Source organism: Macrotis lagotis, chromosome X (assembly GCF_037893015.1).
Source record: "Macrotis lagotis isolate mMagLag1 chromosome X, bilby.v1.9.chrom.fasta, whole genome shotgun sequence".
NCBI classification, from domain to species: Eukaryota; Metazoa; Chordata; class Mammalia; order Peramelemorphia; family Peramelidae; genus Macrotis; species Macrotis lagotis.
In genome coordinates, this window is record NC_133666.1 from 608551540 (window position 1) to 608576732 (window position 25193).

At 35.7% G+C, this 25193-nt stretch overlaps 1 protein-coding gene across 2 annotated transcripts in view; it reads right to left on the reverse strand.

Moving 5' to 3' along the window:
• Nucleotides 1-25193, reverse strand: part of COL22A1 (collagen type XXII alpha 1 chain) — a 665867-nt gene that overhangs the window by 44133 nt on the left and 596541 nt on the right. For both annotated transcript variants that reach the window (XM_074202703.1, XM_074202704.1), the window contains exons 49-51: nucleotides 21185-21238; nucleotides 16384-16437; nucleotides 2750-2803 (exon numbers count right to left, since the gene is read on the reverse strand). In XM_074202703.1, coding sequence (XP_074058804.1) covers nucleotides 2750-2803; nucleotides 16384-16437; nucleotides 21185-21238 — 162 coding nt within the window. The remainder of the gene's footprint in view (nucleotides 1-2749; nucleotides 2804-16383; nucleotides 16438-21184; nucleotides 21239-25193) is intronic.

Genomic DNA, 25193 nt, shown 5'->3' on the forward strand with positions numbered 1-25193 from the left:
GTTCTGTATACAGTACATGTTTCATACATGGTTTTTGACCAAAATGAAGATCTTTCCTCTATTAATTTCCCATATTTACTAAATACAACCCCAAAATAACTAATCAGCTCCTATTTCTTGTATATATTCCAAGCTCTCCTTCCTTCATTCCTTTGCTCACCCTGTTCTTTAATCTGTAATGCCCTCTATTCCTATTGCCATCTGCTGAAATATTACCCATCTTTCAATTTCTGATTCAAAACCTTTCTTGTTCTTAGTTAGAAGTCATATTTCCCTTATATATCCTGATTAGTGTGAATAATGAATCATATGAAGTGATTGAATGCATTTGAATTTGCAATTTTAGAAGTTACGATTATGTAAAGTATGATAACTGTTTTCAGCCCAATGGAAATAAGTAGTTTGAATTCCAATAAGGTGACCACCTACCAGATTCATTATACATACTTTTAGCCATGATTGTTCAGCTATTTCAGTTCTGTCTGACTTAATATGATCTCATTTGGGGTTCTTTTGGCAAAGACACTGGAGTACTTTTTCACGTCCTTCTCCAGTTCATTTTATAATTGAGAAAACTGAAGCAAACAAGGTTAAGGGCTTGCTGAGGGTCATTCAGCTGATAAGTGTCTGAGATCAGATTTGAACTCAGAAAGATGGAGTCTTCCTGACTCTAGGTTAAGTGCTTTATACACAGTACCACCTAGCTGCCATTATGCACACTAATCAGGACCTAGATGACCTCCATGCTCTTTTCTAGTTCTATAGTAATATAGCTGTGTTTTCATGTCTCATGCTATTTCTAAAAATATTTCCTTATGCTTTTTATACTTCTTACCAGATTTTAAGCTCCTTAAATTCAGAAAATATGACTCACTTACCTTTATATCCTTCCCTACCATATAGAACAAAACTCTGAACATAGTAGGTCCTTAATAAATTGTTTTTAACAATATTTTGTAGAGCCATGAAAACCTAGGGGAAAGATTTGATCTCTAAATAATTTTCTTTATTTCTTCTACACAAGGATGTAATTATATATGAAGTTATGTATAATTATTATAGTTTATATATAATGTCATTTGGGAAAACGTGTAATTAAAAAAAAGTTATTTTGAGGCCTTAGCTTCCTGATCTATAAAATGAGCGAGTTGGATTAAGATCCTCCTTGAGGCTCCTTTCAAGTTGTACACAAAGATCCTATGATTCTTCTAGTCCTGGGTTGGCCATAGGCAAGTCGTTCCACCTGTACCTCAGTTTCTTATTGGATAGAGTGCTGGACCCATAGTTAGGAAGTTCTGAATACAAAACCAGCCTCAGACACTTGCTACTTGATACCTGATTGACGATGTTTCTCTACCCTCCAACTCTTGTGATTTTATAGTAAGGGATCTTAATCTATATACTGACTGCCCATAAAACATCCTTGCCATTCATTTGGGTCTTTAACCTACTCACGTCTCCTAAGCTACTCTTCCATTCCAACTCAAACAAATGTAAAGATTATCACACCCTTGATCTTGCCATAATCCCACAAATGTAATACTCCTCTTCATGTTCAAGAATTCTGAAATCCCCTCTCCACCATATCCTATAGGTTTTTCGCCTCTTCCTCTATTTTCCCTTACACAACCCCGCTATTTATCCACGCTATGACCTTCAATCCCTAGATCCCTCAATTATCTCCAAAGATCATGTTCCCTATACTATATACTTTCTCCTCTTCCCTATCTTTACCTCTTGGTGAATAAATTCAACTCTACACTGTTCTCTTCTCTTGAACCATATTATATAGAGGATAATACCCAGCTTGATTATACCTAGCTGAACCTCAGTCTTGGATCACTGATGTCCTTCACCACCTTTTATTTACCCATTACTAATGGACAATGTGGTGAAGCACAAAAAGCACTAGGACACAGATAAAACTTAGATTCCAGGCTTAGATCTAGCATTAAATACATTTACCAAGATCATGGTTTGACCTTGAATAAGTGAGGAGACATGCAATTATTAAGCTCCTACTATGTAATAGAAACTGTGGTAAGAGCTTTATAAACATCTCATTTGATCTTTATAACAAGTCTGGGAAGGAATTGTTATTATTACCCTGTTTTATAGATGCTGATATTGAAACCAATAGAGACTAAGAGACTTGCCCAGGGTCAAACAGCTATGTTAGTTTATTTATTTTGTTAAATATTTCTCAAATTTAATCTGGTTTGAGTCAAACTTAGCAGTTTTGCTAGTTGCATCCAACCCTCTGGGTATATATGGGATACCTCTAAACTAGTAAACCTATTTAAAATATGATAGATTTGTATTCGTAGGTCAGATTTGAATTTGGGTTTTCCTGATTCCAGATCCAGAGTTTTATCTATTGAGCCACCTAGCTGTCTCTATTAAAACATTCAATATTTCTCATTCACTTTTTCTAACTCCCTAAAAGAGATGGGAAAGGTAGAGGTTTGGATTATATGATTTCAAAAGTATCTTCCAATTTTCAACTTTTATGAGTCTCTTTTCTCCTTGTTCATTTCCATTCAATAGTTTCATAAGGACAGTGGGATATATTCCACTGTGGCAAATATGACTTGTTTAGAGAATCATGGAATATCAGAGATGAAATGGATCTCTTGTCTAACCTACTTATGAGTAGAAATCCCCTCTACAAAATTCCCAATAGCTAAACATACTATTTCCACTTAAATAAGCCCAGTAATTCATATTGCTAAATAATTCAATTACTTACTGGTTCTCCAGGGGGGCCTGGCTTTCCATCTTTACCTTCCTTCCCTTCTTCACCCTGTAAATGAAACATAAAGAGATTATCATTTCAAAGAAAAAAAGAGAAGAGAGGAAACATGGCACGAGGGATAGAGAGTTAGATTTGAAAAGAGGTTCAAATAATATCTCAGACATTTGCCACATGTAGATGTAACCTAGCCCTCAGTGAATCAAAACATCATTTTGAATCAGTTTCCTTATCTATAAAATAAGAATAATAATACCACCTAATGCACTAGGTTGTTTTGAGAATCAAATGAGATAATGCATGTAGAGTGGTCCCTAATGCTTAATAATCTATGCATTGTTACTAATTGCTTATTATTCTGAGCTGTTTTAAAAAATAAAAGGAAAAAGGGAGAAGAGAGAGGTAGAATGGGAAAAATTTTCTCTTATAAAGGAGGCATGCAAGGAAGAACTTTTGTAGGGAGGGGAAAATGGGGGAAGGGGGCTGGTGAACAATGCTCAAACTTCACTCTCAATGGAATTGTTTCAAAAAGGGAAGCATATATTTATTTATATCTATATCTATATAACTCCTTCAGTGATGTACATGGGGGCATAGGAGAGAAAGAAGATAAAAGATTGGAGATAAAGGGAAAAAAGGGGAGAGCAGATTGCAGCAGGCAGTGGTCTGAAGCAAAACAAATTTTTGAGGAGGGATAAGATAAAAAGAAACAAAGAAAGATAAACAGGAATATAAGTAAAATGCATAGTTAAGTGATCATGACTGTAAATGGGAATGAAGCAGAGAGCCTAATGAATAATAAAGAAAAATCTAACAATTATGTTGCAGGCAAGAGATACACTTGGGACAGAGAGACACACACACACACATAGAGTTGAAATGAAGGTCTGGAGGAGTGTCTGTTTTGCTTCAGCTGAAGGGAAGAGGGCATAGATGCCAATCATGATTTCAGACAAAGCAAAAGCAAAACCAGATCTAATTGAAAGATAATCATTTTGCTCAAAGGTACCACAGATGATGAAATAGTACCAGAATATTTTACACAGATTTTCCTGATAAAGTCCTCATTTCTCAAATAGCAAGTGAGTCAAATTTGGGGACAGTTGAGCGATACAATGAATAGTCTTAGACTAGAGTCTTAGAACTAGTTTAGAATCAGGAAGACTCATCTTCTTGAGTTTGAATATGGACTCAGACACAGTCCGGTGTGACCCTGATCAAACTACTTAACCTTGTTTGCCTCAGTTCTTCCTTTGTAATAATAATGATGATGATGATGATGATGACGATGATGTTGATGATAACAATGATGTTTAACCTTTAGTTTTGAAGACGACCATGACATCAGGGAGGTGATATCATGAGAAGCAGATGAATTGGATTTAAGTGAGGGGGTTGCTGTGTTAAGTAACCAGCCTCACTTTCTCTTCCAGAGCTACCTGGGTCCAGTGGCCAGATATGAATCAGGATGACTGGAGTCGGCCCTGCATGTAAGGCAATCAGGATTAAGTGACTTGCCCAAGGTCCCATAGTTAGTAAATGGCAAGTGTCTGATACCAGATTCAAACTCATGTCCTCCTGAATCCAAGGACAGTGCTCTATCCACTGTACCTTCTAGCTGCCCCTCCCCATCTGTAAAATGAGTTGGAGAATGAAATGGTAAACAACTTCAGTATTTTAGCCAGGAAAATCCCAAATGGGGTTATGATGAATCAGAAATGACTAAAATGATTGAACAATAATGAAATTTATAAAAAAATAAAAGTCATTCTCCAATTGATCAATGATCAAAACATATTAACTAGCAGTTTTCAGAAGAAAAAACTCAAAGCTCTCTTCAGTCACTTGAAAAAATGCTCTAAATCTCCATTGTTTAGGAAAATACATGTTAAAATAACTCTGAGATACCACATGTCAGTAATAACAAGTGTAAAAGGCATGAAGGAAAGTAAATACATTAAATAAATTGGAGGTGGAGTTGTGAATTGATCCAACTATTCTGAAGAGAAATCTAGAACTGTGCTCAAAGGCTTATGCAGCCATACATACCCTTTGACCCAGCAGTATCACTACCAATGAGATACAAAAAAAATGAAAAGAATCTATATGCACAAAAATGTTTATAGCAACTCTTTTTTGTGATGGTAAAGTATACAAAATTGGGGGGTTACTCATCAATTGGGGATTACCTTAAAAGTTGTGGTATAGAATTGGAATGGAATATTATTCTGCTATAAGAAATGAGAAGGGGGCTACTTTCAGGGGGAAAAAAAACAACACAAAACATGGCAAGACTTATATGAACTGATGTCATGAAAAGGCAAATGAGAAGAACTCAGAATTTCCTGCATAGTAATAACAATGTTGTAAGGATGAACATCTATATAAGACATGGCTACTCTGTTCAAAACAGTGATCCAACATAGTTCTAAACAATTCATAAAGAAAAAACTCTTCAGAGAACTGAAATATAATTTTCTTGATTTCTTGATTTTTTGCTTCTTTTTTGGCAATATGGCTGATATGGAAATATGTTTTACATGATTTCACATGCATAATTAATATCATCTTGTTTGCCTTCTCTCTGAATGGGGGAAGAGTAGGAAGGAAGAGAGAATCTGGAACTCAAATTACAAAAAAGAGTTAAAAATAGATAAATTTAAACAAATTAAAAGGAGAAAGATAATGAGGGGGAGGCTGAAAAATTGTTTCTTTCCTTTTTACTCCAATCCCCAACTCTCACCCCAGATCCATATGCCTGATTCTGTTTATTGATATCAATAACTAGAATTTCAGCTGTGATTCCAAGATTTACCTGATATTCCACCAATGTTCACAAGGCAGGAAGTACTCTACTTTCATTTTTGATTCAATTGGGATGGATCATGGATACATCATGAATATACATCAAAGATTAGGGAAAGTTAGGAAATGAATTAAAAAGATTACTGATTAGGATCAATCTTCCAAATACTTCATATGACTGAAGAGAGCTTTAAAACAAAAACAAAACTTCCCATTAGTAAGCTTGGATTCTGGAGGTATGTTTAAAAACAATAAGGCCTTATAATAATAATGATGATAATAATAATAATAATATAGTAATATTGTACATTTATGAGATACAAAGTATATTTAATATATGTTAATAAGTTGTTTCTCACAATATGGAAAGAGTGATCAGGCTTTATTATTATCTCTCTTATTCAGACTTTGGGTTATATATCCAAAGTCACAATGCAAGGCCAAGCTAGGACTCAAATCTGGTGTCCTGAATCCAAAAATCATTGTCCTTTAATGCTTTCAATACCTCAAGGATTTGGGCCCAGTCAATATTTTCTTTTTTTAAATTGACATTTTATTTTTCCAATTACATGTTAGGGAAGTTTTTCAACATCCATCTATCTATATATTTATAAATTACACATTTTTCTACCACTCTCCCTTTCCACCCCACTCCCCTCAATGGTGAATGGTCTGGTAAATCAAAGTTGTACATAGTCATATGTCTAAAGGAATGACAGTGTTCAACAAAGCCAAGAACTAACAAGGTTAAAAAATTATTATATTGTATAACAATTAATTAACAGGTAGCATTTATGTAGTACATTAAGTTATGCAAACTATAACTCATTTGACCCTCACCATAATTCTGCAAGGTAAGTGCTAGTATATTACAAATAAGGAAGCTGAGGCTCAGAAAGGCTAAGAGATTTGCCTAGGGTAACAAAGCTAGTAATGTTCTGAGGCAGGATTATAATTAAAGTTACCCTGAATCCAAGTCCTATGCTCCATCCTTTGTGCCATTTAGCTTCTCCTAATTAATGCTAATTAGCAATTGTCTATTGAATTGGGCTTAAAGATAGGTAAAATGCTTTGCTAAGATCACTTAATAGGATTCTCTTAAATTTGCATTTTGAGATAGTTGCTTATTACTATCTTCATTTTATAGATCAGGAAACTAAGGCATAAGGAGATTAATTGACTTCCCTGTGGTCACACAACTAAATGATCAAGAGGTGGGAGCCTGAGGAATCTTCTAATAGTTTCTTCCTTGTTCGCTCACCTTCTGTATTTAGGGGTCATACACTGACATGCACTCCCTGCTCTCCTCTGCCTCATAGACCCCTTATTATTCAATATGAAGTATCTTCTTGACCCACTCCATTATTACAATCTTTCATCTTAATAACTTGTATTTATTCTCTTTTTTCCCTTATTCTGTGTAGGCTTTATATACATGCTTGCTGTTATCCTTTTAGAAAATCTCCTTGAAAGATTGTTTCATTCTGTCTTTGTATTTTCAAGACCTAGCACAATTCCAAGTACATAGGTGAAGTATAAGCACAGTTTGCTGTTTGATTGATTGATTTTAGCCAAACTCAAATCTTTGAACAATTTTACATAGTTCAGAAAGGTAATTCCATACACTAGCCATCTGTTTTAAGTTTGTAACAGTGACTTACTCACATACCTACTGAAGGAAGCTGGGTGGCCACAGTAGATAGAACACTGGACCAAAAGACCTGGAGGGATTCTGCTGTAAAAATGCTTTGGCATATAAAACAGTGGTATGGATTAGAGAAATGAGTTGGCAGCATTAAAAGAATATCTGACACTTAATACATCTATACTTAATCTGATTCCTTTAAATAAACCGCCTTTTCATGCTTCAGACTTGGTTTTCAATTGTTGTCATGAATTTTTTTGTCTAATTTTTATTCTTTGCTTTAATGAAAGTGCTCTGGGATGAAGTCAGAATTCAGTAAGTATTTTTCTGGGAAAATAAGTGATATGAAAACAAAAGATAGCAATAAAACCTTTAAATTTAATTTAATTTAAAAAATTAACTCCCTTAGTGTTCGTAGATAGAAACTCCTCATGAAAATTCACATTAATTTGCCAGCAGACTTCTGTCAAATAGTTTTAATATATCTCTGCAGATATCTAGGAACTGATTGCCCCCTAGCATACTGGTAAAATACAGGATGACTTTAGCAAAACTGTTATTGATTTTTTTTTCAATTAAAAGTTTGCTTTCTGAAACATCTCCTGAATGCATGAGTGCAAAGTGAGAGGGGCTGGAAGAGTGATAAGTCAAGGAGAGCATGAACAAGAGTGCAATTAAAAAAAAATATTTCTCCATTAGGGATGAGCACAGCTTTCCCATTAAAGCCAACATGAGGCACTTAGACAAATAGTCACATTGCAATGTATAGATGCCTTTGAGCCCAGAACATCATATAGGGGATATTAGCTCAGTGGATTATGAGGAAGGCATGATTTTGTTATGTTTAATAAAGTTCTCAAATATTTTTATCCATGGATCTATAGTTCTCATAGATTATGGTCATCCATTCATCAAACATTTATTTAGTAGTCAAAATATTGTGTCAGATGTTGGATCAATTATAAATATAAATAAAATGAGATCATTTACTTCACGAAACTTAAAATTGAGCAGAAGAGAATTCAAAATTAAGCTGGAGGGAAAGAAGTTAATTTTTTTTTTACTTTTTTTGAGGGAGATACTATTAAGGAAATAATGGAGAGTCTATCTATTAAAGTATTTGAATATGGAAAAGTTGTGATTTAATCTGCTTACAAAACTCCAATATTTTTTAATCTCTCTCTATCCACTTCATCTTTCCATGAGGTCTATAGACATCCCTTAATTTTCTAAATCCTTGAAGAATTTTCACTTGATCCTGCAGTCCACTAAAAAGAGGGTCCTGCTGGAGTCATTTCTAAGCAATTTGTAGAATCACATGGCTAAATTTTCAGCGTGAACATTTACACCCCAAAAATCATCAAATACTATACAACTCAAAGCTTGATTTATTGTTTAAATCTAAGAAAATGTTGCAGATAAAACTTAATTCTAGTTGGAGAGTCTGTTATTAAATATTTATCTGCACTCCCTTGACTCAAATAATCTTGACACAATAATCTAGGAAAAATATCTACATATCTACATCCATTGCCTTTACTTCTTCATTGTCTATTCACTTCTCAACTTTTTGCAAACAGACCTCCTGATGAACTAAAGCCTTTTTGTTCTGGGTCAAATTAAATATCAAATTGGGTCTTTGTCTCTCTTGATCTCTCTGTAGCATTTGACACTGCTGACCATTCTCTCTTCCTTGATACACTCTCCCTTGGTTTTCACAAAACCTTCCTCTCCTAGTTCTTCTTATTTGTCTTACTGAATCTTCTAAGTCTTCTTAGAATCATGGATCATCATGCATATCATATAATTATCATTTACTACTATATAGAGCATTGTGAGAAATGAATATTTCTCTCATATTTGGTAATTAATTATCATATTAGGATGAAGATTTTCCCCCCCATTTTCTACTTCTTCAACCAGAAAGCAACCAGTGTAGATAATTTTTCTTAGAAATTTACCAAGGTCAAGCTCTAATCAGAAAGTAAAAAAAATTACCAGTGGGTATATTCCTAGTCATTGTGTCTACTCAAATAGGTTCAGAAAATGTTGATTGTTCTTGCTATCAAGACAATATTATGGAAATTCATATCTCTTTGGAAAAGATTTGAAGGCTCTAAGTCATGTATTCCAAAATAGTTCACCTTCCATTTGATTAACCAATCAGAGTTGAATAGGCACCTCTGGGGAACACTTCTTCAACCAGTTGGTCTTAGTACTAAAATTATGAAATTATTCAGAAATTATGCCTCTTGAATTCTTTTTAAATGTCACAACTTATGATGTACCAAGAACTTTATTAAGCACTTCACAATTATTATCTCATCAGAAGCTCACAACAACCCAGAAAGATAGATGCTAGTGTCACCTCAATTTATAGATGAGGAAACTGAGGTAAACAGAAGTTAAATGACTTGCCCAGGGTTGCATAACTAGTAGGTATCTGATGGCTATGTTGAACTAAAGTCTTCCTGACTCTAGGATTGGTTCTCTCTTTACTGCACCACCATGATATCCCATCTGAATGAATGGATTAAAATCCAGGGTTATGTTGCCCTATTGTCTTTTCCTCTCCTCTTCTTTTCCTTCCCCTACTTTCCTCCCCCTCCTTCCCTTTCTTTCTTTTCCTTGTTTCAAAAATTTATAGAATAAAAGATGAATTTCCATAATAGAGTATAAGTAAAAAAATGATTGCCCATGAAATTGCAAATCTATTATGTACAACTTGTTATTTCTTTAAAATATAATGAAGTTATATGTAAATTCATTTTTTCCTTCTCTCCCCTGTCCCCACTCTAGTATAAGTAGTTTGTTTATATATATATATATATATATATATATATATATATATATATATATACACACACATACACATATATATGTAAAATTATTCCATTAATACTTCTATTTATCAGTTCTTTCTCTGGATGCAAATAGCATCTCTTTCTTTCCATGTCCTTTAAAGTAAATTTAGGTATTTATAATAGACAAAATTATTATTTGCTCAGTCATTTTTAAAACAATTTGCTGTTACTGTATATAATGTTCTCTTGGTTCTTCTCTTCATTATTTTGTGCAAGGTTTTCTATGTTTTCCTAAGATTGTTGAGTTCATCATTTCTTATAGCGCAATAGTATTTCATCATTATCATATGCCATGACTTGTTCAGTCATTCTCCAATTGATGGGCATCCCTTCAATTTCCAGTTCTTTGTCATCACAAAGAAAGTTACTATATACCTTTCAGAATATATAGACTCTTTTCCTTTCTTCTTCTTCCTCTTTCTTCTTCTTCTTCTTCTTCTTCTTCTTCTTCTTTGTTTTCTTCCTCCTCCTTCTCCTCTTCCTTCTTGTTCTTTCTCTTCTTCCCCTTCTTCTTCCTCTCCTCTTCCCCTCCCTCTCCCCTTCTCTCCTCCCCCTCCTCCTTCTTCTTCACCTCCTCCTTCTGCTTCTCCTTCTTCCTTTTTTTACTCATTTATGATGCTATGAAAATGACTCAAATACCATTTTGACCCTAAAATCTCACTATATGAACATAATACAAGGAAACTGAAGATATAAAGAAGTATTTCCTCTTTTTTTATAGGAGAAAATTGAAAAAAGATGGATGCTTAAAGACTGAAATAGCTAAACAAAGTATGGTACATGAATATAATATTACATTACTATACTATATGAAAAAACACAGGATTCATACAGAGAATAATATGTAGACAAATGAATTGAAGCAAAGGGAAATGAAAAGAACAAGGAAAAAATAGACACAGTGACTTTAGGAGTTTAAAGGGAAGAATAACAGTAACAAATTATAATTCAGGTTTGTATTTTAATGATCAAAATTGGTTCCAAAGAAGAGATATCAGCATGTACCACTTATTATTTTTTTGAGAGGCAGGAGACTGTGAATATGGAATAACTGTTTCTCCTTAAGATTTCACTGGTGCAATGATTAGTTTGGTTGAATTGCTTTTTTCCATACACCTCCCCCCCCCATTTATTTATTTATTTATCTATCTATTTATTCTTACTTAGAACAAATAATTTTTTTATACATTACTAAAATATTCTTGTTTAAGAGTAAACATAATACCCCCCAAGAAAATATAGACCCACATAAATTATAAAGTAAAGGGGTGAGAAAAATTAATAATAATAATTATTATAGGTATGTTCAGGTGGTGCAGTGGACAGAGCACTGGCCCTGGAGCCCGGAGCACCTGAGCCCAAATCCAGTCCCAGACTCTCAATAATCACCCAGCTGTGTGACCCTGTTCAAACCACCCCAACCCCATTGCCCTACAAAAACCAAAAAAAAGACCCCAAATAAAATAAAATTGTAATAATAACAGTAGGTGGCTGCGTGGCAGACAGATCACTGGCACTTGAGCCAGGAGCACCCAGGTCCAAATCCTGCCTCAGACACCCAACCATCATCCAGCTTTGTGGCCCCAGGCAAGCCACCCAGTCCCATTTGCCCTGCAACACCCCCAGAAAATAATAATAATAAAAATGTGCTTCAGTCTCTGTTCCAATACCACCAGCTCTGTCACAGGTGGATCACATTCTTTAGGATAAGTCCATCACAAAAGTTACTTCCATATTTTTCCATCATTGCCATTGCTAATCGCAACTCCCTCAATTCATACTTCTCTACTACCATGAACTATATTTTCTCTCTCCTTTCACTCTGTCTCTGCTGTAGATTAGTTGAGTGGCACAGCAGACAGATCCACGGCCCTGGGGCCAAGAGGCCCTGAGTCTACATACCACCCCTTACCCAGCATCCACCCAGCCCTATAGTTCCAGATAGGCCATCCAATCCCAGCCCCTTGCAAGAAGTAAAAAAGAAAATGTGTTATATGTGATCATTCTCCCCCCATGGTCCATCCTCTCCTCCATCACTCACATTCCCCCCTTCTACCAGCCCCCTTCTCTCCTCCTTACTACAGATGTTTATACCCTATTGAGTATATATGCTGTTTCCTTTCCTAGCCACCTCTGATGAGAGCGAAGATTCCCTAATTCCCCCTTGCCTTCCCTCCTTCCATATCATTGCAATAGCTCATTGTAATAAAAAATCTTATTATATGAAATATCTTAGTCTATTCCTTCTCTCCTTTTTTCCTCCCATTACATTTCCCTTTTATCTATTGACTCCATTTTTATACCACAATATATCTTCAAATTCAGTTTTCTCTTGTGCTTCATCTATAAAAGCTCCTTCTACCTGCTCTATTAAATGAGAAGGTTCACATGAGTATTATCAGTATCATTTTTCTATACAGGAATACATGTAGTTCATCATCATTAAGTCTCTCATATTTTCCTCTTCTCCTCCACTCTCTATGTTTCACCTGAGTCCTGTATTTGAAGATCAAACCTGTTCAGCTCTGGTCATTCCAACAGGAACATTTGAAATTCCCCTGGTTCATTGGAAGTCCATCTTTTTCCCTGGAAGAAGACATTCAGTTTTGCTGGGTAGTTGATTCTCGATTGCATTCTAAGCTCTTTTGCCTTCTGGAATATTATATTCCAAGCCCTATGAGCTTTTAATGTAGTTGCTGCTAAGTCCTGTGTGATCCTGACTGCAGCTCCACGATATTTGAATTGTGTCCTTCTGGCTGCTTGTAATATTTTCTCTTTGACTTGTGAGTTTTGGAACTTGGCTATAATATTCCTGGGGTTGGTTTTTTTTTTTTTGGATCTCTTTCTTGGGGAGATCGGTGGATTCTCTCCATTTCCATTTTTCCCTCTGCTTCTAGGATAGCAGGGCAATTTTCCTGTAATAATTCTTTGAAAATGATGTCAATGCTTTTTTCCTGGTCATGACTTTCAGGTATTCCAATAATTTTTAAATTACTTTTCCTAAATCTGTTTTCCATATCAGTTGTTTTTTCAATGAGATATTTCACATTTTCTTCTAATTTTTCATTCTTTTGGTTCTGAAGTATTGAGTCCTGATTTCTCGTAAAATCAGCATTCTCCTGAGTTCTATTCTTTGTATGAAGGATTTGTTTTCCTCAGAGAGCTTTCTTATCTCCTTTTCCATCTGGCCAATTCTGCTTTTTAAAGCATTCTTCTCCTTAATAACTTTTTTCAACTGTTCCATTTGACCTATGCTGGTTTTTAACGTTATTTTATTCAACATTTTTTGAATCTCCTTGACTAAGGAGATTTTCATGCTTTTTTTCATGTTTTTCCTGCATCTCTCTCATTTCTTTTCCAAATTTTTCCTCTATCTCCCTCAGTTCCTTTTCAAAGACTTTTTTGAGCTCTGTCATGGCCTGAGCCCAATTTCTGTTTTTTTTTTTTTTTGGAGTCTTTAGATGCAGGAGTTTGTACTTCCTCATCTTCAGATTGAGTGTTTTGATCCTTCTTGGGATCATAGACAATGTATTTCTCAATGATGTTCCTCTCTTTTCTCTGCTTACTCATTTTCGCAGTCTGTGCCTGGTTTTGGGGTGCTTCCTGAGCTTTTGAGTGTGTGAGGTTCTGTCTTCCCTCCTGATCTGTGAATGACCACAAGTGCACCCCTCTGTCATGGGGCTGAGGTGGGGGGGCTGCTGTTCTATTGGGGGGTGCCTAGACGATCAGGATCTGAATGTGGCAGAGCCCCAGAGTCCTGTTCCAGGGACAGAGATCTGCAGTCTCTCTCCACCCCCTCCCTAGGCTAAGAGAGCTCATGCCCTGAGGGCTCCTGCTTACTAGCTCTGCCTGCTTCTGGTTCCTGGATCTGGGCTGCCCTGGCCATGCTGCTGGCTATGTGCCCTGAGGGCTGGGGTTCACGTGCTCACTCTGGAAGAGGTCCCCCACTGTTCCCCCCAAGTTGTGCCTGGTGTTCCCTGGGGTGTCAGGAAACTGCCCTGCTGCTGTGAGCTGCATCTTCCAGCACCCTGGGGCTGCCTCTGGGAGACTGAAGTTCCTTCACTCTGGCAGGCCACCCCTCCAGTGGGCCGGCCCTCCAACCCATGGAGCCCAGCCTTTCTGTTCTTTTCCAGGTTACCTTGGGTTGGAGAATTGTCTCACTGTATCCCTCTGTGAGTTCTTTCTCTCGAAATTGTAGTTAGAGTCCTTGATTTATAAGTTTTGCTCCAGAGCAACTAAGAGACGGTCTTCTCCTTTCACCATCTTGGCTCCACCCCCTTCCATATCTTTTAAAAAATATTTAAAGGATGATGTCTGAGTGAAGAAGGGGATGGGATTTATTGAAAAATCAATTTCTTCAAAGATGAAATAAAAAACAAGGGCTATCACAAAATTTTTTTAAAAATCTTTAAATCTTTATAAGTACATGTCAGCTATTGATATCTACAATCAAAAAGCTAACATTAGCAAAATCTATTCTTCACATACACATTCTCAATTGCTTACAGAATAAAATTATTTTGCCTTGGTCTAGTATAAGGGAACCACTACCACATTGTAATTTAAGTCATGGGAATACAATCAATGGGTTACTCAATAAGAGCAAGAAGTATTTCATGTGACTTTGCTCATCAAAAAAATTGATTTTATTGATTTCACTCTGAATTTCCTATGAGTTGGGCAGTCAGAAACAGCAATCCTTGGCTGGCCTTCTGAGAGTAACTTTTTTTTTTTTTAGGTTTTTGCAAGGCAATGGGGTTAAGTGGCTTGCCCAAGGCCACACAGCTAGGTAATTATTAAGTATCTGAGACTGGATTTGAACCCAGGTTCTCCTGACTCCAGGGCAGGTGCTTTATCCACTGTGCCACCTAGCTGCTCCCTGAGAGTAACTTTTTAAATGCACAAATAATATACAGTAGATTTCAAAGGAATTCAATTAAATCAGAATAGTTGTAGATATGTTTTAAATTCATAGGCCTCAGATTAAGCATCCTTGCTCTGGATTGGGGGGAATGCCTGGCCCACAGACCTTATAAGGTCTGTTATCTGTCACTGCCACAGCACCTGCAAGTTGGTCTTGGAATTCAATAAATCAAGGAGCTTTTTAGGGGTAAATTAATTAAGTGATTGACCAAATATGTCAGGCAAATGATGTTATAAATATTCAAATGTCCCTTGGTAGATAAAAGGTTTCCCACCCTTGATTTAGATGGATGAAACAGTCTCCAGATGTAACTGTATATTCTCAGTATCTGCTCAAAGGAGTTAAGCCTTACTATCCATATAGAGAAAAACAAAATGGATGAGCAATGTTTATTGTCCAGATTATGCATGCTATAGAAGGAAAACCTAAACTGATTCATTAGTACAAATGTTTTGAGCAGACTTTAGACATCAGTATGTACATATAATACATAAATTTTAGGACAGACAACAGGAACAAAAACTGAATAGGAGAAGATGATATTGAATTATCTCTGGGGAATGGGAAAGCATTTTTAATGGATTGTATTTTTAAAATATTTACATTCTTCTGGTGAGACAATATGATTATGACTAATGGAAAAACAATCTCTGAAGAACTAAGGAAAGGTATCACACAAAGGGCCATAGAGTCATGACTATTAACATATTAATATTATCAATATATAATCAATGAAGAATTATGCTACTCAGTAGTATAAAGGATACCCGTAGAGAGAGATAAACAAAAAAGGAATGATGCTAGGTATGTTCCTGTAGTGAGAAATAACTAATTAAAAGCCAATGTATTTTAACTATAATCATATAAAGAGACATAGAAGAGAATTTCTTTGGAATGCTGGCGGAACCCTAGAGGATTTAATGGGAGACAAGAACAATAGGGTGAGACATGGGTAAGATGTAATTTGCACCACTGAAGGAGGAGCATTTATACAACTTATAGCAATGGATCTATGGATTCATTTAGGTAAAAATGAAATTTAAGATTTACCAGGCAAGGGACTTAAATGACAGAAGTTGTGTGTTTTAGTCCTAAATTCAACTCTGATTTTTCTGTTATGTTAGATACATTAATTCACACTCTCTAGACCTCAGTTTACTCATCTGGACAACAATGGCACTCTCCAGGTCATAGGCTTGATGTGAAAACGGCTTTGTAAATCTTAAGGAACTTTAGATAAGTAAAACATAGTATACAATAATAATGACTGAGTAAAATATCAGTCCCCTTGGTAAATTCCTCTCTTCTCCAACTACCATGTTGAACCTTTTTAGCCATTTTATGGCTAAAGTTTGAATGATTTAGAAGGAACAAATAACCACATGCTACTTACAGGAATTCCAGGTAATCCAGGTGGGCCTTGGGGACCAGGAGGACCATCTTTACCCTATAAAACACCAGAGATGCAACTGTATTTGCTTTATACTTTCTATTTTTTATTTATTGTCATCCATTTGCACATATATATTTTTAAGTTACAAAATTTCCTTCCACCATTCCTTCTGAACCCCTTCCCCTCAGCAGCAAAAAGTCAGGTTAACACTATATATACATTTTTTGGATAAACATGTTTACATATTAGTAATTTTCAGCATGAGAAATTAGAATTAAGGGAAAGATATATAAAAGATAATTTTTATAAAGTGTTCATCAGATCTGAAAGGTTGGTTTGGGTTTTTTGTGTAGGTGTGTGTGTGTGTGTGTGTGTGTGTGTGTGTTGTTGTTGTTGTTTTGTTTTTTTTCTCTAGATGGGGATAACATTTTCCATAACCAGTCTAATACAGTTTTCCTAGCTCTCTGAACTGCTGAGAGGAGCTGCTTCCATCAAGGTTGTTCATCTCACAATGGTTTCTTACAGAAAAATAATATTTCATAGTATTCATGTACCATAACTTGTTTAGCCATTCCTCAGTTGTTGGGAATCCCCTCAATTTCCAATTTTTTGCCACTACAAAAAGAGCTGCTATGAATATTTTGGAAGATGTTGGACTCTTCCCATTTTTTATGATTTCTTTGGGACACTGACCTAGAATTGGAATTGCTGGTCAAAAGGAATGCACATTTTTATTGTTCTTTGGGCATAATTCCATATTGCTCTCCAGAAAAATTGGATCCATTCACAACTCCACCAGCAAAGCATCAAGGTCCCAATCCTCCCATAATCTCTCCAACATTGATCATTCTCCCTTTTTCTCATCTTGGCCAATCTGATAGGAGTGAAGTAATACCTCATTATTGTTTTAATTTGCATTTCTCTAATCAATAATGATTTGGAACATTTTTTCATATGATTTTATATAGGTAGCTTTAATTTCTTCATTTGAAAACTGACTGCTCATATCCTTTAACCATTTATCAATTGGGGAATGACTTGTGACCTTATAAATTTGATGCAATTCTCTATATCCCAAGATATGAAAGTCTTTCCCCAGATTTCTGCTTTCCTTCTAATTTTGGCAGTATTAATTTTATCAGTGGAGACACTTTTTTTAATTTGATATAGTCAAAATAATTCATTTTCAGTTTATAATATGCTCTAATTTTTGTTTGGCCATAAATTTATCCCTTTCCATAGATCTGATAGGGTATTTCTTGGTCTTTTAATTTATCTATGGTATCACTTTTTATATCTAAATCCTGTACCCATTTTGACCTTATTTTTGCATAGGGTATGTGATGTAGTTCTATACCTAGTTTTTGCCTTACTATTTTCCAGTTTTCCCAATAATTTTTGTCAAATAGTGAGTTCTTATCCCAGAGGCTGTCTTTGGGTTTGTTAAATAGTAGATTGCTGTAGTCATTTGCTGTGGTTTCTTTTGAATTTATCCTAACCACTGTTCCACTACCCTATTTCTTAACAGTTTTGCTGTTTTGCAGTTTTGATGACTGCTGCTTTATAGTATAGTTTTAGATCTGGTAGAACTAAGCCACCTTCCTTTACATTTTTTTCCCCATTAATTACCTTGCTATTCTTGCCCTTTTGCTACTCCAGATGAATTCTGTTTCTATTTTTTTCTAGCTTGGTAGTTTGGTTGGTATGGCACTGAATAGGTAATTTAATTTGGGTAGAATTGTCATTTTTATTAGATTAGCTTGACCTAATGCCATACACTCTCTAGAGAAGAATGAGTTCAACACATCAAGACCATATTCTGGTGTGGCAGAAGACTCTTTGGAACAAAAATTTGGAATTTCATTTAGTTCAGAGCTTATATTACTCCTGAAATCCCTACTGTTAGAGTTGACTAATGTAATAGCCTGATGATTGGTCTCCATGCCTCAAATCTTTCCCTTCTTCAGTCTATCCTCCACTAAGTTAACAAAAATGCACATCTGATCATTTCAAGATCATATTCAATAAATGCCAGGATCAAAATATAAAACTCCTCTTTTTGGTATTCAAAGACTTTCATAACCTGACCCCCCTCCCCCGTCTTCTATATCTTCTTACATTCTTAACCATGTCATCTGTGGTCCAGTGACATTCTATGTTATCTAAGTTCCCTGGGCTATTCCTTGAATGAAACACTCCATTTTCAAACTAAACATTTTCAGTTGCTGTCCCCATGCATGGAATGCTTTCTCGTCTCATGTCTATCTCTATGCTTCCCTGGGTTCTGAAGTCTCAGCTAAAATGGCACCTTCTAAAAGAATCTTTTCTCAACTCTTCCATTCTACTGCCCTCCCTCTGAGATCATCTCTAATTTTTCCTGTGGATAATTTATTTGTACAGTTATTTGCATATTATCTCACTTATTGGAATAAGAGCTTTTCAAAGGCAGAGACTGTCTTCATATTGCCAGTGCATAGTACAGTGCATTACATATAATAGGAATTTGGTGAATGTTGATTGACAGTAACAAAAGCAAGGACATTATAGCCAAAATGTCTCTAAGAAAAAGTCTTCATAATGGAATTAAAGTATATCTGAGATGAGGGAGAGGAAGAAGGTGGGGTTGTGAAACCAGGACAAATCACATCTGGGTAAGGATTTCCAATCAAGCTAGCATCCTTAATTAATTTTTTATATTATTATATTATATTATATTATTTTAATTTTTTCATTATATGTGAAGATAATTTTCAATATTAATTTTTATAAAGTATTCTCACTCTTACCCTTCCTTCCCCCCAACCTAGGATAGCAAGTAATTTGATGTAGGTTATACATGTACAATCATGTTACATGTAGTCCCATATTAGTCATGCTATGAAAGAAGAATCAGAACAAAAAGGGAAAACCCACCAGAAGGAAAGCAAACAAAAAAACAGTGAAAATGGCATGCTTTGATCTTCATTCATATTCCATAGTTCTTTCTTAGGATATAGATGATATTTCCATTCTCGAGTTTTTTAGAACTGGAAGACTACTAGTTTTAAGGAACTAGAAAGCAATGTATTGCACTCTTGGACAGCAATGATTGTTAGATTTTTTTTTTATCAAGTATCCAACCCCAATGAGATACTACTCCATTGTGCCTGCTTGTGATATGGAAAAGCAAGTCTAATTCATCTTTAATCTGATAGTTTTTCAGGAGTTTATTTGTGGATATACTGTCTCCCCTAACTTCTCTTCTCCAAAGTAAATATCTCTATTCCTTCAACCAATTTTCATGGGGCAGGGGATTCAGTTTTCTCACCATTCTAGTTGTCTTCCTTTTGGCATTCTCTAGCTTATTGGCATTTTTCCTAAAATATATCCTCAAGAGTTAAACATCATACTATCATGGTCCAACCAAAGTCAAATGACAATAGCACTAACAACACATTTTTGGGGTGTCGACCTTAGCTTACGAAATTTTCATTGAGGAAGTTCTTAACTCATTCTTGATTTTCACTTAGACAATTCATTTACAGTTTATATGCTTAAAGAGTTTCCTGTGAATTGGAACAACTCACTCTACCAATAAAGGACATGAGGACAAGAGTGACTAAATGATTTGTTATAGATCACTCAGGTTTTAAGAAGCAGATTCAAGTTTTAACATTTTCAACTAGATCCTCTGAATTCAAAACCATATTACACTACATGAAATTGAATTAAACAATGACTTTTTTTTTTTGCAAGGCAGTTGGATTAATAGGCTTGTCCAATGCTAGGTAATTATTAAATGTCTGAGGCCAGATTTAAACTCAGGTACTTCTGAGCCCAGGGCCAGTGCTCTATCCACTGTGCCATCTAGCTGCCCCAAACAATGATTTCTTTCTCACCCTAGCCAGAAAGGCAAATTAGAGTTAGATTATGACATATTTTGAATAACAGGTTCAATATCTATTCATCTATCTATCTATCTATCTATCTATCTATATCCATCTATCTGACTAGGTATCTGGCTAGCTATTTCTATCTGTCTATCTATCATTTATCTATCTACCTATCAATATACATATAACTATATAGTTATATATGTATAGTTTCATAGATAATGTAGTTTTACACATATCCCTATATACAAATACCTCTAAATAATAATAATAATGATGATGATGATGATGATGATGATGATGATGTGGATTATGGTTGTCCTTCATTCTTAAAGAAAACCATGACAACAGTGAGGTGATGCCATGACAAGAACATGAATTGGATTTGAGTGATGGGGTACTGTGCTGAGTCACTAGCTCCACTTTCTCCTTCAGAGTTGTCTGGGTCTAGTGGCCAGATAGGAATCAGGACAACTAGAGATGGTTCTGGATGTGAGGTAATCAGTGTGAGGCAATCAGTGCCCAAGGTCACACAGCTAGTAAATGTCTAAGGCTGGATTCAAACTCTCATCCTCCTGACTCCAAGGCCAGTGTTCTATCACCTTAGTCATCTAGATGCCCCCTATAGATACACATTTTATTTGGTAGGAAAAATAGTGTTTCTCAAGGTTTTGAAGTAAAGAAGCAAGGGCTATGACCTGTGGTTTAGAGAAGGAATTAAAGGAAGCAGAGGTCAGAGGCAGAGAGTTCATTTTCATGGGTGTTCTATTAGTTCTGATTAAAGTAGATGAGAAATTGGACTAGAGTGATGGTATCATTGTTGGATGGAGGGGATGGTGAGAGATGTTATAAAAGAAGAATGGACATTAGTGATTCATTCAATATGATTGCTCTTCAGAGTAGGGAAGGTTCTATAGTGAAAGGCTTACTGTCACTCCTGGGCTTCCAGGTGGCCCTGCAGGTCCTGAGGCACCAACTGTCCCCTAAGAAAACAAAAAGACAAAATAACCAGGACAGAGAATATATAAAGAGTTTCTTTTATAACTTTGCTGATAAGCTTAATCAAGGCAGCTGAAAGAACAATCAAGTCTTCTGTTTGTTCACATCACTGCCAGAGTGAGCCACCCACCCCTCAGGTCCAAGTTGGAGAATAGCCTCCTGGACTAAGAAGTCCAAACACATCCACTCTTCTCTCTAGCAGGTTGAGACTACTAGATAAAATAAAGCCAAAGATAATACCTGAAAATTAAGGTAATTGTGGAAACCGTTTCTATTCTAGTAACAATGATGAGTATACAGTCAATAGAACAACAATGATACCATTCAGTTTCTCCTGTGCTGTGTGGATGAGATGGGGTTAAGCCAGCCCACACAGGCAGGGCTGTGAAGGCTTTGAATAGGATCTGGCAATATGCCCATCATGGGAGGACCAGTCTAGCTCTCTGAGGAGAATTTCAGAATCAGGATGCTGGCCATCAGGTGATAGATTTCTTGGCCACAACATCTCATTAAATCACTGTCAGAGGAATGCAGGGATTAGGACATGTATAGGTAGAGGAAAATGTCTACAAGGATAAAATTACAAATACTTAAAGTTTTGAACTAATAGAAAGACAGGATCATAGGATCATAAAGGAATTTGGAGACTTCTAGTGTATGTCCCTCTTCCAGATGAGGAACCTGTGACACAGAGATGCTAAACTGCTTGTTTCTGGTTACCCATATATTAAATTTTCAAAGGTAAAATTTTAACCCAGAACCTCTGATTTTAGTCAGTGTCTCCCACATACTGGCCCTCCTCACCCCCACCCTCCCACACTGTACCACATGCTAAACAGTTCAAAAAGCACCTTAACATATACCTTTTCATGTTATCTTCACAATTCAATGAGTTTAATAGTATAGATATCTCTACACCCATTTACCTATGCTAAATATTTTGTATTTCATTAAATTATTCAAGCCTATGCAGGTAATCAGTATCCCACCAGCTCTCCCCAAAAAAATAAAAAGGCAGCTGCATGGTTCTTAAATATTTCTTGGATTTCCTTCCCAGAGAACAAGTAGCAATGAAGAAAATGCCTATCTCTCAGGCCAGGCTCACACGAACAAAGAATATGAGTGGACATAGTATCATAGAGGGAGAGACAAAGAAAAATAACCCAGTCATGAGTCAATCTTGCTCAAGGACACATCATCTTTAACTGAAAGAGGGAGGCAGAGAGCAGTCTGTCTAGGGCACATTTATTGGGAGGTAGAATTTAGAGCTGCCAGAAATCTTTATGAGAGCCCCTTTGTCAGAGCCTGTCAGAACCACCCCTCCCAAGTCATCCCCCCATCCCCACCTCTATCTCTAGGCTATTTTATAGAATAAACTGGCACCTTTGATGGGTGGGGTGGGGTGGGGGGAGGGAAGAACATTAAGAGAAAATAAGCTTCAAGGGAAGTAAGGGAACAAATCATTTGGACATGTCACTCAGATGGATCCATGGTTGGATGACTTGTAGTCTGTATTTTAGGGGTTGGAAGGTGATGAATGAAAGCAAGTCATAATTATATATACATACTCCTTGAGGGCAGGGATGATTTAATATCTGTCTTTGGAATCTCAGTACCTAGCATAGGCCTTTGCATATAGTTAAGTGCTTAATGAATGGCTGCTGAATTTATAGCCCTGACTCATTCATCTGGAATGAACCTAAAACTGCAAGTACATGATTCAGTCTCTACTTTGAACATGGAGAGAAATTAAGTCTCAAAAAAAAGAGGAAAAGACTTGGCTAAGGAAATGTGGCTAGTCTAAGCCCAGTTCCAAAAGATCTTTCTGCCTTCAATAATTTTTTAGTCTTGTGTGTTCATGATGAAGGTAATCATAGAATGAGCAATGCACTTGGAGTTGGAATATGTCCAGATGCATCCCAATTGTATCAGTGACTCATGATATGAACTTGACCAAGTTCTTTGGTATAATTGTGCTCAGAATATAGGAAGTGCCTAATAAACACTGAATCCACTGTGTGTAAAAGTGTAGTCAAAAGAGCTTTTCAGAGGGAGTATAAATAAGTGGATTTATGTCATAGTTTCATGACTTATTATCTGATATGAAAGAAAAGCTTCTATTCATAATGATAGATATAATCTTTTCAAAGCTCAGTTTCTTCATCTTTAAAATGGACATGGTCTGACTAGTCTTCCTGACAGGACTATGAGGAATAAATTAAAAGATCAAGTCTTTTATATACTATAATTATAATGTGAGAAGTAATCGGGTTTCTCTTATTTATTATTAGAGTTGCATTGTTAATTCTAATGATGTTACATTGGTAATTATAATAATAATAACAATAACAATAGTTAAAATTTATATAACACTTTAAAAGTTTGAAAAGTATTTTAAATTTATTATTTTATTTAATCCTCACAGAAAATCTGAGGCATGGGTACTATTTCTACCATTTCTAAAGATAGGGAAACTGAGGCAGAGAAATTGTCATACATTTAAGAAGTGTCTGAGACTGTGCTTCAACCCAGGTCTTCCTGATCCCAGGACTAGTCCTCTATTTATGACACCCTAGCAACCATATGATGCTAGCTAATTCATTTAACTTATTTAGACCTCAGTTTTCTCATTTACAAAATGAGAGATTAGGATTTGATGTCCTCTAAGGTACTTTCCTAAGCTAAATCTATGAGCTATTATGTAACAGTCAATAGCCTTTTTATCATGTATTTATTATGCCAGACATTGGATAAATAAACTAATAGGGGAAAACAATACACAAAAGCAAGCTGAAAAGTAGTAGTGATGGAAGAAATACCCTGTGTGAGCATTCTGGAGAGTTTCAGAGAAGTCCAAAAGCAATATAGTGAAAAGGAAATGAAGAGAAAATCTGTGCTAAGCTACCTCTTTAAAAATAAATAGAAAGGTTGCAAACTGTAAAGATTTCTCACCCTGGATACTTCCAAAGCTGTTGAAATCATAGACTCTTTGCATAACCCTATTGACTAGTATTGGACCTTATGCTTTGTAGGTTCTTAATAAAATTTTGATAAATTGAAGTTAAGGATGTTCTACTCTAGAATCTGTGTCTAACCTACCATGTGACCCTCAGCCAGTCTCTTGACTTTTCTAACCCTCATACTTCTTATCCTTAAAAGAAAGAGATTGGACTAAATTACCTCTGGAATATCCTCTAGTTCTAAAAAGCATAACAGGGCAGCTAGGTGGCATAGTGGATAAAGCACTGGCCTTGGAGTCAGGAGTAGCTGGGTTCAAATCCGGTCTCAGACACTTAATAATTACCTAGCTATGTGGCTTTGGGCAAGCCACTTAACCCCGTTTGCCTTGCAAAATCCTAAAAAACAAACAAACAAAAAAAGCATAACAAATAATTTACTAGTATCCAATTAGAAGCACTGAATTTCCCTTCTGGATCTGGTGTTGATTTTCCTATTGTATGACTAACCATTGACTCTGGCTTTTTTTGAGCTCTGAGCCCAATCCAAATTAAATAATTAATTAATCAACAATAAATAATTAAATAATAAAGCTCTGAGTCCAATTTAATTAAATAAGAATAAAAATTATGATATAGATATAACTAGTGATACCTCATATCTATTCAACAATTTAGAATTTGAAGTTTTATCCTCACATTAACTCTATGAGATAGGCATCAAAAGGATTTTATAATTGGATGATTGGTGGTCTGGAGGATTTTTCAGAGAATTGTAATGGATTATGAAAGTTATCAGGGACAATGAATTAGCCAGGGTTTTAATCTGAATACCCTATTCCTTTTTTCCTCTAGAATGGACTTCTCTTTTCTCTAATTCAAGTAGTTAAGTATTCTGCCATCCTGAAAAAAGATATGGAAATGTGGCTACCATGTATAGAAGATATATGGTCTGCAAAGAATGGAGACTACCCTGAGAAAA